Source organism: Bison bison, unplaced genomic scaffold (genome assembly GCF_000754665.1).
Source record: "Bison bison bison isolate TAMUID 2011002044 unplaced genomic scaffold, Bison_UMD1.0 scf7180017864043, whole genome shotgun sequence".
Classification (NCBI taxonomy): domain Eukaryota; kingdom Metazoa; phylum Chordata; class Mammalia; order Artiodactyla; family Bovidae; genus Bison; species Bison bison.
In genome coordinates, this window is record NW_011494615.1 from 7,232,453 (window position 1) to 7,249,008 (window position 16,556).

General features: G+C 38.0%; 1 protein-coding gene across 1 annotated transcript in view; it reads left to right on the forward strand.

Annotated features, from left to right (window-relative positions):
- The window catches only part of CLASP2 (cytoplasmic linker associated protein 2), a 175,513-nt gene that overhangs the window by 39,592 nt on the left and 119,365 nt on the right, over nt 1-16,556 (forward strand). The window contains exon 8 of the mRNA XM_010835579.1: nt 15,820-15,966. Coding sequence (XP_010833881.1) covers nt 15,820-15,966 — 147 coding nt within the window. The remainder of the gene's footprint in view (nt 1-15,819; nt 15,967-16,556) is intronic.

Here is a 16,556-nt window from a genome sequence, read left to right on the forward strand (position 1 = left end):
CAAACAATGGATGATATAACCTTGGCTTTCCCTTAGCCTTTTGGGACCATTCTTATCTGACATGTAACTACTGGTTTGGGGGATCAAGAACAATAGCAAGAAATTAATGCTGAATAGATTTCTCTCCTTCCAAACCCTTGACTGTTCTACGTGATACACTCGGAGTCAACAATTTAAGGCACTGAAAGAAGCAGTCCTTTAACTTACTGGCCAAAGGGGCAAACTTTTCTTCTAGGAGCAATAAGGGGGAAAAATGGCTATGACGAGAGGAAGTAAATTAGAAGTGAGAAAAAAATTTGGGCATTCAACAGCAATAAAGGCAGGAGGGTAGTAGTTACTAAGATTGAAAATCTTCTTGAAACAGACCCGTTTACCCATCTGGGTGCAAAGTGTTGGACATCAATAGCAACATATCTGCAAACATGATGTTGCTCATGAACCTGATTTTTCATGAAAAGGTTTACATCTTTTCTTTGTACATGTAGAATATGTAGTTGATGTTCTTGACAGCTGTTGTAACCAACCTGTAGCTGTGGTGAAATTTTAACTACCTACAATAATGACATTTTAAAGGTTTTAAATAATCCTTACTATGAGCCTCATATATTGTTTAGTTTGATATTATGGTTATTATGAAATACATCATTATTTAATTTTATTAATACCAAATAGTGATTTAAATTGTGTTTGTCCTTTTACTTCACAGAATTACTGAAGGTCTTGAATTTTTTAAATTATTTTTAATTGAAGGATAATTGTTTTCTAGTATTGCATTGATTTCTACCAAATATCAACATTAATCAACCGTAGGTTTACCCATGTTCCGTCCCATTTGAACGTCCCACCTGTCTCCCTCCCTCTTTCCTCTAGGTGCTTATTGAGCCCCAGTTTGAGTTCCCTGAGTCATACAGCAAATTCCTATTGGCTGTCTGTTTTACATATGGTAATGTATGTTTCCATGTTACTCTCTCCGTACCGCCCACCCTCTCCTTCCCCGCACTGAACTGTGTCCATAAGTCTGTTCCCAATGTCTGTGTCTCCATTGCCACTTGCAAATAGGCTCTTCAGTACTATCTTTCTAGATTCGATATATATGTGTTAGGATGTGATGATTGTTTTTCTCTTTCTGACATACTTCATTCTGTATAACAGGCTCTAGGTTCATCCACCTTATTAGGACTGTCTCAAATGCGTTCCTTTTTATGGCTGAGTAATAGTCCGTTGTATATGTAACACCGCTTCTTTATCCATTCATCTGTCAGTGGACATCTAGGTTGCTTCCATGTCCTAGCTACTGCAAATAGAACTGCAACGAACATTGACTTACAGGTGTTTTTGGTTTCCTCAGAATTAGTGGAATTGCTGGGTCATATTCCTGGCTTTATTCCTAGTTTTTTAAGGACTCTCCACACTGTTCTCCACAGTGACTGTATCAACTTGCATTCCCACCAACAGTGCAAGAGGGTTTCCTTTTCTCTACAACCTCTCCAGCATTTATTGTTCGTAGATTTTTTGATGATTAGCCATTCTGACCGGTGTGTGGTGATATCTCATTGTAGTTTTGATTTGCATTTCTCTAATAATGAGTGATGTTAAGCATCTTTTCCTGTGTTGGCCATCTGTATGTCTTTGGAGAAATGTCAGTTTAAGTCTTTTGCCTATTTTTTGATTGTGTTTTTTTTTGGTGTTGACTTGTATGAGCTGCTCATACAGTTTTGAAATTAATTCTTTGTGAGTTGTTTCATTCGCTGTTATTTTTTCCCATTCTGAGGGTTGGTTGTCTTTTCACCTTTATATGTGAATAGTTTATAGTTTCATTTGCTGTGCAAAAGCTTTTAAGTTTAGTTAGGTCCTACTTGTTTGTTTTTGTTTTTATTTATTTTTAATTGAATGATAATTGTTTTATACTATTGCATTGGTTTCTACCAAATATCAACATGAATCAGCCATAGGTTTACCCGTGTTCCCTCCCATTTACTCTAGGGGTGGGTCATAGATGATTTTGCTGTGATTTATGTCATAGAGTGTTCTGCCTGTGTTTTCCTCTAGGAGTTTTATAGTTTCTGGTCCTATATTTAGGTCTTTAATCCATTTTGAGTTTATCTTTGTATACGGTGTTGGGAAGTGTTCTAATTTCATTCTTTTACATATAGCTATCCAGTTTTCCCAACACCACTTACTGAAGAGACTGTCCTTGCCCTATTGTATATTCTTGCCTCTTTTGTCAAAAATAAGGTGTCTGTAGGTGTGTGAGTTTATCTTTTGGCTTTCTGTCTTGTTCCTTTAGTCTGTATTTCTGTTTTTGTGCCAGTAGAAGGTCTTGAATTTTTAAAGATGCCTTTGACAAAGAGAGTAAGAGTCTTCAAATATCTTTTAACTAGTTATTTAATAGAGCTTCCCTGGTGGTTTAGATGATAAAGAATCTGCCTGCAGTGCAGGAGACCTGGGTTCAATTCCTGGTTGGGAAGATCCCCTGGAGAAAGGAATGGCAACCCAATCCAGTATTCTTGCCTGGAGAATTCCATGGACAGAGGAGCCTGGTGGGCTATAGTCCATGGAGTCGCAAAGAGTGGGACACAACTGAGCGACTAACTCTAGTGAGTTAATATCTACCTAGAAATTTTAAGAGACTACCAAGTTTTTTGGCTTCTCTTAAACTTTGTATGGAATAGACTTCATTTTTAATAACTAAGAAGTAACTAAGATTAACTGTGCTATTGAACATGGTATTTTCCTGTGAATATTGAAATCTGGTGATTATTTTGTTTTGAAGCACTTTGATTTTCAATTTCTAATCATTTTACTAATTTTTTTTATTTTAGTTTAAATTGAAGGCATTCTTTATTGTTACTGTTGGATTATTTTACGTATTTTTAAAAATTTTATTGGAGTATGAGTACTTGATTATTTTACTTCTGTAAGCTCGTGGGTTTTTTTTAGCCCTAGGAAGTCGTCTTGTTTTGTTTTTCTTTTAATAATAATAAGTTTCTCCCCTTAATTCGTTTTAGTCTCACTTTATGGAATTGCTTACAGTCAGATATTGAACCTCCTAGATTGAGTCACTGTGTCTTTTATGTTTTGTCTTAAGTTTTATGTTTTTTCCTTTTATTCTCTGTTCTGGGAGATTTCCTTGATTTTCTCATCTAGTTCTATTAAATTTTAATTTTGGCAAACAGAAGTTTAAATGGTTCAAAAAACTGACTTTTCGTTTTCTGGTTTTTACAGAGTCACTTGCTTACCTATATGCAAAATGTTGAACTCCCTGAGTTGAGGGTGGGACAAGCTTAATGATGAAATCATTCCATGGGTTTCCAGTTGTTCTTGCTAATCAGCCCTGTACTTACAGGCTTAGAAATTGTTGCTTCTCTGTCATTCTGCAAGGTAAATGAGTTCTCTCTGCTGTTTCAGAGAATTCTGAGTTGCAGCTTTTCTGTGATACTATTCTTCAAAATGGTATCCTTTTTATTTGCATCTTATAGGAAATCGTTCCTATCTATAGGTGCTGATTTCACATACTCTCTGCTCTGCTTCATTTTCTTTGCTCTTACGGTGTTGCTTATCATTTTATTGGGGTTTCATTGTAGGGTCTTGAGCAAGAGAGTAAAGTGATTCAAATTACCACAATTATTTAAGGAAAAATTTCAAACATACCCAGAAATAGAGAATATATGGTAACAAACCTCCCTTACCACCCATTATCCAGCTTCAAGAAATTATCAGTATATAGGTGATCTTTATTCATCTGTATCCCTGTCTATCTGCTCCAGCTTTATTCTCCTGCTGGACTGGGATGTGTTTGTTTGCACGTAGGCACACGCACTCCTTCACATATGTAAAACAAAGTAAAACATCTTTTTATAAAACAATTATATGACCATTTCACATCTAAAAAATTAACCCACAGTATCAAATACTCAGTGTTCACATTTCTGTGATTATTCCATACATGCCTTTTAATGGTTTGAGTTCAGTTCAGTCACTAAGTCATGTCCGATTCTTTGCAACCCCATGGACTGCAGCACGCCAGGCTTCCCTGTCAATCACCAACTCCTGGAGCTTACTCAAACTCATGTCCATCCAGTTGGTGACGACATCCAACCATCTCAACTGTTATCCCCTTCTCCTCCCACCTTCAATCTTTCCCAGCATCAGGGTCTTTTCCAGTGAGTCAGTTCTTCACATCAGGTGGCCAGAGTATTGGAGCTTCAGCTTCAGTGAATATTCAGGACTTCCAATGAATATTCAGGACTCATTTCCTTTAGGATTGACTGGTTTGATCTCCTTGCAGTCCAAGGGACTCTCAAGAGTCTTCTCCAGCACCACAGTTCAAAAGCATCAATTCTTCCACGCTCAGCTTTCCTTATGGTCTAACTCTCACATCCGTACATGACTACTGGAAAAATTATAGCTTTGACTAGACAGATGTTTGTTGGCAAAGTAATGTCTCTGCTTTTTAACATGCTCTCTAGGTTGATCATAGCTTTTCTTCCAAGGAGCAGGCATCTTTTAATTTCATGGCTGCAGTCGCCATCTGCAGTGATTTTTGAAGCCCCCAAAAATCAAGTCTCTCACTGTTTCCATTGTTTCCCCGTCTGTTTGCCATGAAGTGATGGGACTGGATGCCATGATCTTAGTCTTCTGAATGTTGAGTTTTCAGCCAACTTTTTCACTCTCCTTTCACTTTCATCAAGAGGCTCTTTAGTTCTTCTGCACTTTCTGCTGTAAGGGTGGTCTGCATATCTGAGGTTATTGGTATTTCTCCCGGCAATTTTGATTCCAGCTTGTGCTTCATCCAGCCTGGCATTTCTCACGATGTACTGTACATATAAGTTAAATAAGCTGGGTAACAGTATACAGCCTTGATGTACTTCTTTCCCAATTTGGAACCAGTCTGTTGTTTCATGTCCAGTCCTAGATATTACTTCTTGACCTGCATACAGATTTCTCAGGAGGCAGGTAAGGTGGTCTAGTATTCCCATCTCTTGAAAAATTTTCCACAATTTGTTGTGATCCACACAGTTGAAGGCTTTGGCATAGTCAATAATGCAGAAGTAGATGTTTTTCTGGAACTCTCTTGCTTTTTCGATGATCCATCGGATGTTGGCAATTTGATCTCTGATTCCTCTGCCTTTTCCATATCCAGCTTGAATATCTGGAAGTTCATGGTTCACGTATTGTTGAAGCCTGGCTTGGAGGATTTTGAGCATTACTTTACTAGCATGTGAAATGAGTGCAATTGTGCAGTAGTTTGAGCATTCTTTGGCATTACCTTTCTTTGGGATTGGAATGAAAACTGACCTTTTCCAGTCCTGTGGCCACTGCTGAGTTTTCCAAATTTGCTGGCATATTGAGTACAGCACTTTCACAGCATTATCTTTTAGGTTTTGAAATAGCTCAGTTGGAATTCCATCACCTCCACCAGCTTCGTTCGTAGTGATGCTTCCTAAGGCCCTCTTGACTTCTCATTCTAGGCTGTCTGGTTCTTGGAGAGTGATCACACCATCGTGGTTATCTAGGTCATGAAGATCCTTTTGTATAGTTCTTCTGTGTATTCTTACCACCTCTTCTTGATATTCTCTGCTGCTGTTAGGTCCATAGCATTTCTGTCCTTTATTGTGCCCATCTTTGCATGAAATGTTCCCTTGGTATCTCTGATTGTCTTGAAGAGATCTCTAGTCTTTCCCATTCTATTGTTTTCCTCTATTTCTTTGCATTGATCACTGAGAAAGGCTTTCATATGTCTCTTTGCTGTTCTTGGAACTCTACATTCAAATTGGGTATATCTTTCCTTTTCTCTTTTACCTTTCGCTTCTCTTCTTTTCTCAGGTATTTGTAAGGCCTCCTCAGACAACCATTTTGCCTTTTTGTGTTTCTTTTTTTGGGGAAGGGTCTTGATTGCTGCCTCCTATACAATGTCACAAACTTCTACCCATAATTCTTCAGATAATCTGAAGGTTTGAATTAAGATTCAAACAAGGTTCACCATTGCAGTTATTAATAGATCTCTTAATCCTCTGTTCATATCTTTTTCTTTTTCTTTGTTGAAGAAAAAGCATTTGAGAGTTGCCAGCGTATACAGAAGATGTTTAAAACTATTGAGAATGGATGAAACTACTCATAAAGTGTATTGTCTGGAGAAGAGGATATTTACCATTTAGTGGCTGAGTGGAGGAGAAAGATACTGAGCTACAGGGACTTGTGAGGTCAGAGGGAAGCCAAGAGAGTATCTTGTTGTAACAGCTGAGTGGAGAGTGGACAACCAAAATATTTTGGATTATTGTTTACTAATCTCAGTTGCTAATTTAGCTATGACCGTGGTCATAACTGATATGTAAAAGTGTAAAACAGTTTAGTAATCCAAAGTCCCTTTACTCATTGTTTTAATTAGAATAAGGAAGGATATAGCTTCAAGTGAAAAGAGGAACTTTGGTGTAAGAAACTACTTAATTTGAAACAGTGTATTTTGTGCATGAAAATCCATGATGTGGGTTCTTAACTGAACTAGTTGGTTTACTGAAGAAAATCCACACCCAATTAATTCCTGTTTTTGAGAAATGGTATAAAGTTTTGGCTCGCTCTTTTGTTTGCCATGTAAAATGGAGAAGTTTTTAATCTTTTATATGGATTCAGAAGCAGAAATTGCAGATTTTGGAATATATGTACCCATAAAAGTGAAGTAGAATGTTTAAATAGCCATATAAAATATATGACTTTCATTGGAAGGAAAAAGGGAAGGGACTTATAGTAATATGAATTTACTGTTTCTTCTCGGAAACCTTGTAGACCAGTTGTGTTTTGGAATTCAGAATATGTCAGAGTATAGAAAAACAATATGTTCATACACCATGCATCCTTATATAACAACTCTACTTGGGTCTGAGACAGTCCCTTGTAATCAAGTACATTAATATTTTTTGCAGTCAAATGTATGCAAATTCACAGTGAGTAAAATAAGACAATAAATAGTCTCTCGTCAAATCGGATCATATTTTGCTATAAACTGAGTTCAAATCAGTTCACATTTTGCCACCAAATGAATTTAAAAAGACAAAGCAAGCTGAAACTGGACTTCCAGAGATTTTTGGCTTTCAGGAATGCATATACAGGATTGTGGGCCTGTAATACCTCAGTGCTTGCTGAGGACTGTTTGCAAGTGTTGAATTTAGGAAACAAAAGGTAAAGCCTTATCGAACTTGGGCTTCTTTTTTCCCTCCCCCTCAATTTCTGCCTGTCCCTCCCCCTGTCTTTTTTCTTATCCCCTTCCTCCTCTTTTCTCCACCTCCATTTCCTTATCCTCTGTTTCCCTCTTTTCCTTCTCCTCCCCTTTTATTTCTCCCCCTCCTCCCTTCTGTTACCATCTCTTCTTCCTGGTCTCATCCTCTTCTGTCATCTCCTCTTCCATCTTCATCTCATTTTCCTGCTCTTACCACCTTCTCTCCTTTTCCATCATGTGTATTACCACTGCAGCCTACTCACTTTATTAGTTTCTGTCTCCTAGTTCTTTTTAATATATTCATCCTTCTCAGTTTCTGCACCAAACCATAGTATTGTCATTTGAAACATTGAAGTGAGAACAGAAGTGTCAACATAATCATGATTTATAGGTTGCTTTTTGTATTTGATCCTTTTTTTGGTTTATTCAGTAAATATTAAAGTACCTACTGTATGTATCCTAGGTGATTTTTTTTTCTGATTTTTCTTTTAGTTCACTAATGATCCCTTGAGCTGTGTCTAGTCTACTATTATGCCTGCCTACTGAATTTAAATTTCAGTTATTGTATTTTTATTTTTAGAAGTTCTATTTATTTTTTTAAAATCTGTGTCCACTTTTAAAAATATTTTTCTGACCCCTGAAGTTATTTTCAAGCTTGCCTAGTAAAAACTTCCAAATGTAGATACTTCATAGTCTATGCTTAAGAATTCTCAGATTTGAATTTGGAATGCTAGACAGGATCTTGATAATTCTGGGATCTATTCCTGCTGTCTGTTTCTTTCTGTTTATTCTTTCTCATGGTGTCTTATTACCTGTCACGCCAAGTGACATTTGGAAATTTATTTGTGCGAAAAATATGAGGCCAGAGACTTTAAAATTTTTTCTATTTATTTTTAATTGGAGAATAATTGCTTTACAATGTTGTGTTGGTTTCTGCCATACATCAGCATGAATCAGCCATTGGTATAAATTTGTGGGCCAGAGACTTTCTTCCAGGAAAATTCTGCATTTGCTTTGGCTTTTGCTTGGGAGTACTACTAGTGTGAGCCTACTGAGTTTAAGGGCCTTGGGTGTCTCAGCTGTCCAAGTAGTTGACCTTGATGAAGTCCTCCTGATTTTTTCTCTATTGCTGTCTTTTGAGAAAAGTTTGAAAAGAATAAAAGACTATGAGAGGGTAAGGGTTTATTTTTAGTTCACTTTAACCTTGCAAGTAGTCATTTGGTACTCCAGTTTTTGGTGGAAAAAGTCTATTAATATTTTATATCTTATGTGAGTCTTAAATTCTGCTTCCTTTTCCCTATAGACCTTCAAAAGTACAAGTTTTGTCTTTGTATTTCTTACTGTTTGTCAGGTTATTAAGAAGACTTTAATTGTTTAAAAAGTGTTTATTTTTATTTGTTTTGTTTTGGTTGTGTTGGTGCTTAGTTGTGGCACACGGATCTTTCCTAGCAGCTCAAGGACTCTCTAATTGTGGTGCCAGGGCTCAGTAGTTGTGACCTAAGGGCTTAGTTGCCCCAAGGCATGTGGGATCTTAGTTCCCCGACCAGAGATCCAACCCACATCCCTTGCATTGGAAAGTGGTTCTTAACCACGGGACCATCAGAGAAGCCCCAAGAAAACTTTTTTAAGTGTACGTTTTATCCAGTTTTTATATTTGTTTGCGTTTAGTTTCATTTTAGATAACCTAGTAACACTCAGATGACCATTATATCTACTACTATGGGCAAGAATCCCTTAGAAAAAAATGGAGTAGACCTCATAGTCAACAAAAGAGTCTGAAATGAAGTACTTGGGTGCAATCTCAAGAACGACAGAATGATCTCTGTTCGTTTCCAAGGGAAACCATTCAATATCGCAGTAATCCAAGTCTATTCCCCAACCAGTAATGCTGGAGAAGCTTAAGTTGAATGGTTCTACAAAGACCTACAAAACCTTCTAGAACTAACGCCCAAAAAAGATGTCCTTTTCATTATAGGAGACTGGAATGCAAAAGTAGGAAGTCATGAGATACATGGAGTAACAGGCAAATTTGCCCTTGGAGTGCAAAATGAAGCAGGGCAAAGGCTAACAGAGTTTTGTCAAGAGAATGCACGGGTCATAGCAAACACCCTCTTCCAACAACATCAGTTCGGTTCAGTTCAGTCGCTCAGTCATGTCCAAGACTCTTTGTGACCCCATGAACCACAGCACACTAGGCCTCTCTGTCCATCAACAACTCCCGGAGTCCCACCCAAACCCATGTCCATTGAGTCGGTGATGCCATCCAACCATCTCATCCTCTGTCATCCCCTTCTCCTCCTTCCCTCAATCTTTCCGAGCATCAGGATCTCTTCCAGTGAGTCAGCTCTTCGCATCAGGTGGCCAAAATATTGGAGTTTCAGCTTCAGCATCCGTCCTTTCAGTGAACACCCAGGACTGATCTCCTTTAGGATGGAATGGTTGGATCTCCTTGCAGTCCAAGGGATTCTCAAGAGTCTTCTCCAACACCACAGTTCAAAAGCATCAATTCTTCAGCACTCAGCTTACCTTATAGTCCAACTCTCACATGCATACATGACCACTGGAAAAACCATAGCCTTGACTAGATGGACCTTTTTTGACACAAGAGACAACTCTATACATGAACATCATGAGATGGTCAGTACCGAAATCAGATTGATTATATTCTTTGCCACTGAAGATGGAGAAGCTGTATACAGTAAACAAAAACAAGACGTGAAGCTAACTGTGGCTTAGATCATGAACTCCTTATTGCCAAATTCAGACTTAAATTGAAGAAGGTAGGGAAAACCACTAGACCATTCAGGTATGACCTAAATCAAATCCCTTATGATTATACAGTGGAAGTGAGAAATAGATTCAAGGGATTACATCTGATAGACAGAGTGCCTGAAAAAGTATGGGCGGAGGTTCCTGACATCCTACAGGAGGCAGTAATCAAAACCATCCCAAAGAAGAAAGAATACAAAAGGGCAAAAGAGTTTTCTGAGGAGGCCTTAAAAATAACTGTGAAAAGAAGAGAATTGAAAGGCAAAGAAGAAAAGAAATGATATACCCATTTGAATGCAGAGTTCCATAGAATAGCAAGGAGAGATAAGAAAGACTTCATCAGTGATCAATGCAAAGATATAGAGGAAAACAATAGAATAGGAAAGACTAGAGATCTCTTCAAGATAATTAGAGATACCAAGGGAATATTTCATGCAAAGTGGGTACAATAATCCAAGTCTAGGCCCCAACCAGTAATGCTGAAGAAGCTGAAGTTGAACGGATAGAAATGGTATAGACCTAACAGAAGCAGAAGATACTAAGATGAGGTGCAAGAATACACAGAAGAACTGTACAAGAAAAATCTTCATGACCCAGATAACCACGATGTGTGATCACTCACCTAGAGCCAGACGTCCTGGAATGCAAAGTCAAGTGGGCCTTAGGAAGCATCACTACAAACAAAGCTAGTGGAAGTGATGGAATTCCAGCTGAGCTATTTCAAAACCTAAAAGATGATGCTGCGAAAGTGCTGCACTCAATATGCCAGCAAATTTGGAAAACTCAGCAGTGGCCACAGGACTGGAAAAGGTCAGTTTTCATTCCAATCCCAAAGAAAGGCAACGCCAAAGAATGTTCAAACTACTGCACAATTGCACTCATCTCACATGCTAGTAAAGTAATGCTCAAAATCCTCCAAGCCAGGCTTCAACAGTGCTTGAACCATGAACTTCCATATGTTCAAGCTGGATTTAGAAAAGGCAGAGGAACCAGAGATCAAATTGGCAACATCCATTGGATCATCAAAAAAGCAAGAGTTCCAGAAAAACATCTACTTTATTGACTACACCAAAGCTTTTGACTGTGTGGATCACAACAAGCTGTGGAAAATTCTTCAAGAGATGGAAATACCAGACCACCTTACCTGCCTCCTGAGAAATCTGTATGCAGGTCAAGAAGCAATAGCTAGGACTAGACATGGAACAACAGACTGGTTCCAAATTGGGAAAGGAGTACATCAAAGCTGTATATTGTCACCCTGCTTATTTAACTTCTATGCAGAGTACATCATGAGAAACACGGGGCTGGATGAAGCACAAGCTGGAATCAAGATTAACGGGAGAAATAATCAACAACCTCAGATATGCAGATGACACCACCCTTATGGCAGAAAGTGCAGAAGAACTAAAGAGCCTCTTGATGAAAGTGAAAGAGGAGAGTGAAAAAATTGGCTTAAAGCTCAAGATTCAGAAAACTAAGATCATGGCATCTAGTCCCATCACTTCATGGGAAATAGATGGACAAACAGTGGAAACAGTGAGAGACTTGATCTTGTGGGCTCCAAAATCACTGCAGATGGTGACTATAGCCATGAAATTAAAAGACGCTTACTCCTTGGAAGGAAAGTTATGACCAACCTAGACAGCGTGTTGGAAAGCAGAGACATTAACTTTGCCAACAAAGGTCTGTCTAGTCAAGGCTATGGTTTTTCCCGTAGTCATGTATGGATGTGAGAGTTGGCCTGTAAAGAAAGCTGAGCACTGAAGAACTGATGCTTTTGAACTGTGGTATTGGAGAATACTCTTGACAGTCCCTTGGACTGCAAGGAGATCCAACCAGTCCATCCTAAAGAAAATCAGTTGGGTGTTCATTTGAAGGACTGATGTTGAAGCTGAAACTCCAATACTTTGGTCACTTGATATGAAGAACTGGCTCATTTGAAAAGACCCTGATGCTGGGAACGATTGACAGAGGGAGGAGAAGGGGATGACAGAGCAGAAGACGGTTGGATGGCATCACTGACTCAAAGGACATGAGTTTGAGTCTTTTTTGTACAGTTCTTCTGTGTATTTGTGCCACTTCTTCTTAATATCTTCTGCATCTGTCAGGTCCATACCGTTTCTGTCCTTTATTGAGCCCATCTTTGCATGAAATGTTCCCTTGTTATCTCTGATTTTCTTGAAGAGAAATGTATATGAGTGCATAAAACTGTAGAGTTCTGATTTTTTACCCCTATTGGGTTGGGCTCCTTCATCATTATTAAAAAGTCTCTAGTAATGCTCATTCAAATTGCTTTGTTTGAAATTATTATATCTACACGAACCTTTTGGTTCAAGTTTATAATGGTCTGTTTCTTCCTTCTACTTTTAACTTTTTTGTGACCCTTATATGTAAGATATATCTCTCATTTAAGCAACCTGTTTTTAAATACAGGTTCAGTCTTGGTCTTGTACTTGAACTATTTAGTTCATTTACTTTTAAAGTAGTTACTGGGTCTGGAAACGGAGCCCCGCCCCGTCGTGGTCACGTGAGCCGCTTGCGCGTCACCTGACGCTCTTGACAGCCTGCTGTGGGCGCCGAGTCAGCTGATCTTAAGAGTTGTGCTGCGTGCCGGCCGGTCCGGAAAATTTTTAAAAAAATAAAGTAGTTACTGATATATTTGATTTGATTTTTCCTTTTTCTTTTATTTCTATTTTTATCCTCTGTCTTTTGTTGTTTGCTAGTTTTTTTCAATTAATCAGTTCGTTCTTGTTGTTTTATTTTTTCTTTGATTTCTTTATGTCTGTGTTTACTCTTATTTCAGTGGTTACCCTCAAGCAGGGGTAGGGATACTGTTGCTTGCAGGCTAAATCCAGTCATCCTCCTGTTTTTATACATAAAATTTATTGAAACACAGCCACACTCATTTGCTTACATATTGTTATCATGCTTTAACACTACAGTGGCATAATTGAATAGTTGCACAGAGAGACTACATATATGTAAGGTTTGCAAAGGTTATAATATTTCCTATATGGCCGTTTAGAAAAAGTTTGCCTGTTTCTATCAAGTTCTTAAACTTGATCTTGTATCAGAATCTCCAGGAGAGTTTGTTAATCCAGAGTTTCTGATTCATTAGATTTGAGTTGGGGCCTCATCATTTGCATTTCTAACAAATTGCCAAATGATGGTCAGCTGCTGGCCTGAGACAACATTTTGAGTACCACTGCCTTAGAAGTTACAATCTTTGTAACCTCTCGCAAAGTTGCATCTTTGGCTTGCTGCTGCTGCTGCTAAGTCACTTCACTCGTGTCCGACTCTGTGCGACCCCATAGACGGCAGCCCACCAGGCTCCTCCATCCCTGAGAGTCTCCAGGCAAGAACACTGGAGTGGGTTGCCATTTCCTTCTCCAGTGCATGAAAGTGAAAAGTGAAAGTGAAGTTACTCAGTCGTGTCCGACTCTAGTGACCCCATGGACTGCAGCCTACCAGGCTCCTCCGTCCATGGGATTTTCCAGGCAAGAGTACTGGAGTGGGGTGCCATTGCCTTCTCCGATCTTTGGCTTACTGCAACCTAAAATAAATCACTGTGTTTACTACTTTCACGTTAATACTGAAAGCTTTAGAACCCTTTAATTTTGCTCACCTCTTAGCACTATTTTATATCAGTCTTAGGCAACAACTCAAATGTCTATCGACAGTAGAATGGATATTAATAACTCGTGGCACATTTCATGCACTAAAAAACTTGAAGCAATGAAAATTTGTCTTCCAAACATTTTATTGAGTGAAAAGAAACTAGGTACTAGAGTACCTATTATTCAATTCCTTTTGTATAAAAGTTCAAAAATGGGCAAAACTGACTAGACTAGTTAGCTTTGATAGACAATAACGACTTTAGGGCAATTCAGTGAGGGTGCTTAGAGAATATTGATAATGATCTACTAGTCTGGAGACTGGTTACACTAGCATATTCATTTTGTGAAAATTAATTGAGCTGCGTGCTTTAATTTATATACTTTTCTCTGCCTTGCTTTGATAAAAAGGGAAAAATTAATTTCCTAATAGTTTTAGAATGTTAAGAGTTAATTATTTTTAAGTGGTAGAAGTATTTACTCATTTCAATTCTTGTGTGTGTGTAGGAACAGAGAGCACTGTTTCCATGGGAACTTCTGGCTGCTCAGTGTTTTAGTACCTCTCGCTCTGTAGATTTGTGTGTATACCCTGTCCTTCTTAGCTGCAGTTTTAAAAATAGGGTGGTGGTCCCCCCCCTCAAAAAAAAGAAGATTTATTTGAGATTATATTAATGTTTTTTAACAGAGCAGTCTCCATAGATTTAATGGATCCAGACTGGCTGCCAGTAGCATATTGCTAAAATATGTATATATTTTTTAACTAAAAGATACATTTTTCCTACAAATTGTACTGTTTAAGAAAAACACTTGCTGAAGTGTAAAGTGGTTTGTATTAGGGTATCTATTTGATTCTTTTTTTCCCAGTAAATAAAACAGTCTTAACACTTGTCTGGTATTTTTTTTAATACATTGAGTAGTTGGACTTGCAGTGGTTTGTAGGGATGATTCTGTTTTACCTGATTTGGGTGTTTGCGTAGGTAGGCGATGCAGACTGAAAGGAAGAGGTTCTGGCATATTGATCTGAAGCCTCTGGTAAAGCTGCTTCTCTGCCTCACCCATCTTGTTTGTCGTGGTTGGTTTGTGCAGGGTCCTAGAGAAAACCATCTTCTCAGACGAGTAAAATGCATGCGTCTTGTGATTTGGAGGGTGGGTTGGGGGTGGGAGGGTTCATTTTATACGAGGAGGTTATACTAGTGTAGTTATTCATAAATAGTCCAAAAGAGCTTTGTAGAATATTTTTGAATCTTTGATGAGAACACATTGTTCAGTTTGGTTTCTGTGGCCTAAAAAAACAGCAAATTGTAAGATTACAGAGTTAATTATGCACAGTAACGAGCGCTGTGATACTCCGTGTTTTACTGATGCAATAAGAAGCACTCCAGCAGAACAAACATTGCAGAAAAGGTTATTTTTTTCTTTGTATAAATTTTTATGTGAATTAAAGAGAAGGAAACATATTTAGGTTTATAAACCTTTAATTTTGAACACGCTTGAAATTTTTGTTATAGACTTAAGGATTGCAGCTCCATGGAGAATTTTTTTAAATACATGGAGAATTTTTACCTTTCATCTGGCAGTAGCTGCCATAAGATGATGTCACCTTGTAGCTGATTGGCTGTTACAGCACCTAGGGCAGGGAAGAGAAAGAAAAATGCCGGCACAAACCTCAGTGGTGGTTCTGTGGTTGTTGCTGTCTATTTTTGATAGAATCTTTGATTAGTATCAAATCTATTGTATTTGGCCATGTGAACTATCCAGAGCATCCTAGGGTGAGGGAAATTAAGAGCTTTCAGAGGAATGAGGCGACTGATTTGCAAACGGATCTGTGATTGTAAGTTGCAGAATCTGGGTATAAGAAATAAGGCAGGGTGTGCTGGAAGATGCGCTATGGGAGGAGCTGGCAGAAAATGCTTGTATGAGTAGCAGAGAAATGAAAAATGCTTCTTACTACTCAGCGTTAATGGGTTTGGTTTTATGTTTTGATATGTTTTGATTTAATATAGCTAGGTAAGAACTAAGATAATATTGTAAACTGATTTTAAATTACACTGGGTTATTTTATATAGTGTTAGTATATAAATGCTTATTCAGAGGAGCTTTATTTTGTATTATCTATCTTAGAAAGTAATGACTTTATACATACCTTTTTTGATTTTTGAGTTTTATGGAAAATTGAGCAAAGCTTGGTTCTCTTAAAATACATTTTTCTGACACTTTGTGCAGATAAAAGCTTTGATGATGAAGAATCAGTGGATGGAAATAGGCCATCATCAGCTGCTTCGGCCTTCAAGGTTCCTGCACCTAAAACATCCGGAAATCCTGTCAACAGTGCAAGGAAGCCTGGTTCAGCAGGTGGCCCTAAGGTTGGAGGTAATGTAAATCCATTTCAAATCTGATGTGCTTGCCTCATGCCCTTGATATGGCCACACATACTTAGAACTACAGAGGAATATGTTTATTCATGACTGCAGCAGGATTGCAGAGCCAGAGAATCTGTTGCAGCACTCAGAAGAATGTGGTGCCTTTCCGAAAACATTTAAAATATCGTATATTGATATTTCCTGTCAGAACATATGTGAATTTGTGTTTTCTTGAGATTATTTATTTTTCAGATGCCATAAAAAGAGATTTAAGGGCGTGTTAGGGGTTTGGGTCTTTTTGTTTTCAAGGAGAAAGGTTTTTCAGAATTTGGCTATTTTCAGGTGCTTTAGTTGTTAAGGAAGTACTGATTCATATAACGTTCATATACATTTATCTAGGGCAGAAGTCTAAAATACTCTAACATTGGAGAAATGGTTAAAGATCCTGGGTATTGAATAATTTGTCACACTAGGAAATGGGTGGTGGTCAAGTAAAATTACCTCAAAAATGTTTTTTGGATTAAATAATAATAAATAGGAAAAACCAGGTTTTATGGCAGTTATACAATACATAGTATATTCTTTGATCATAATAAACTT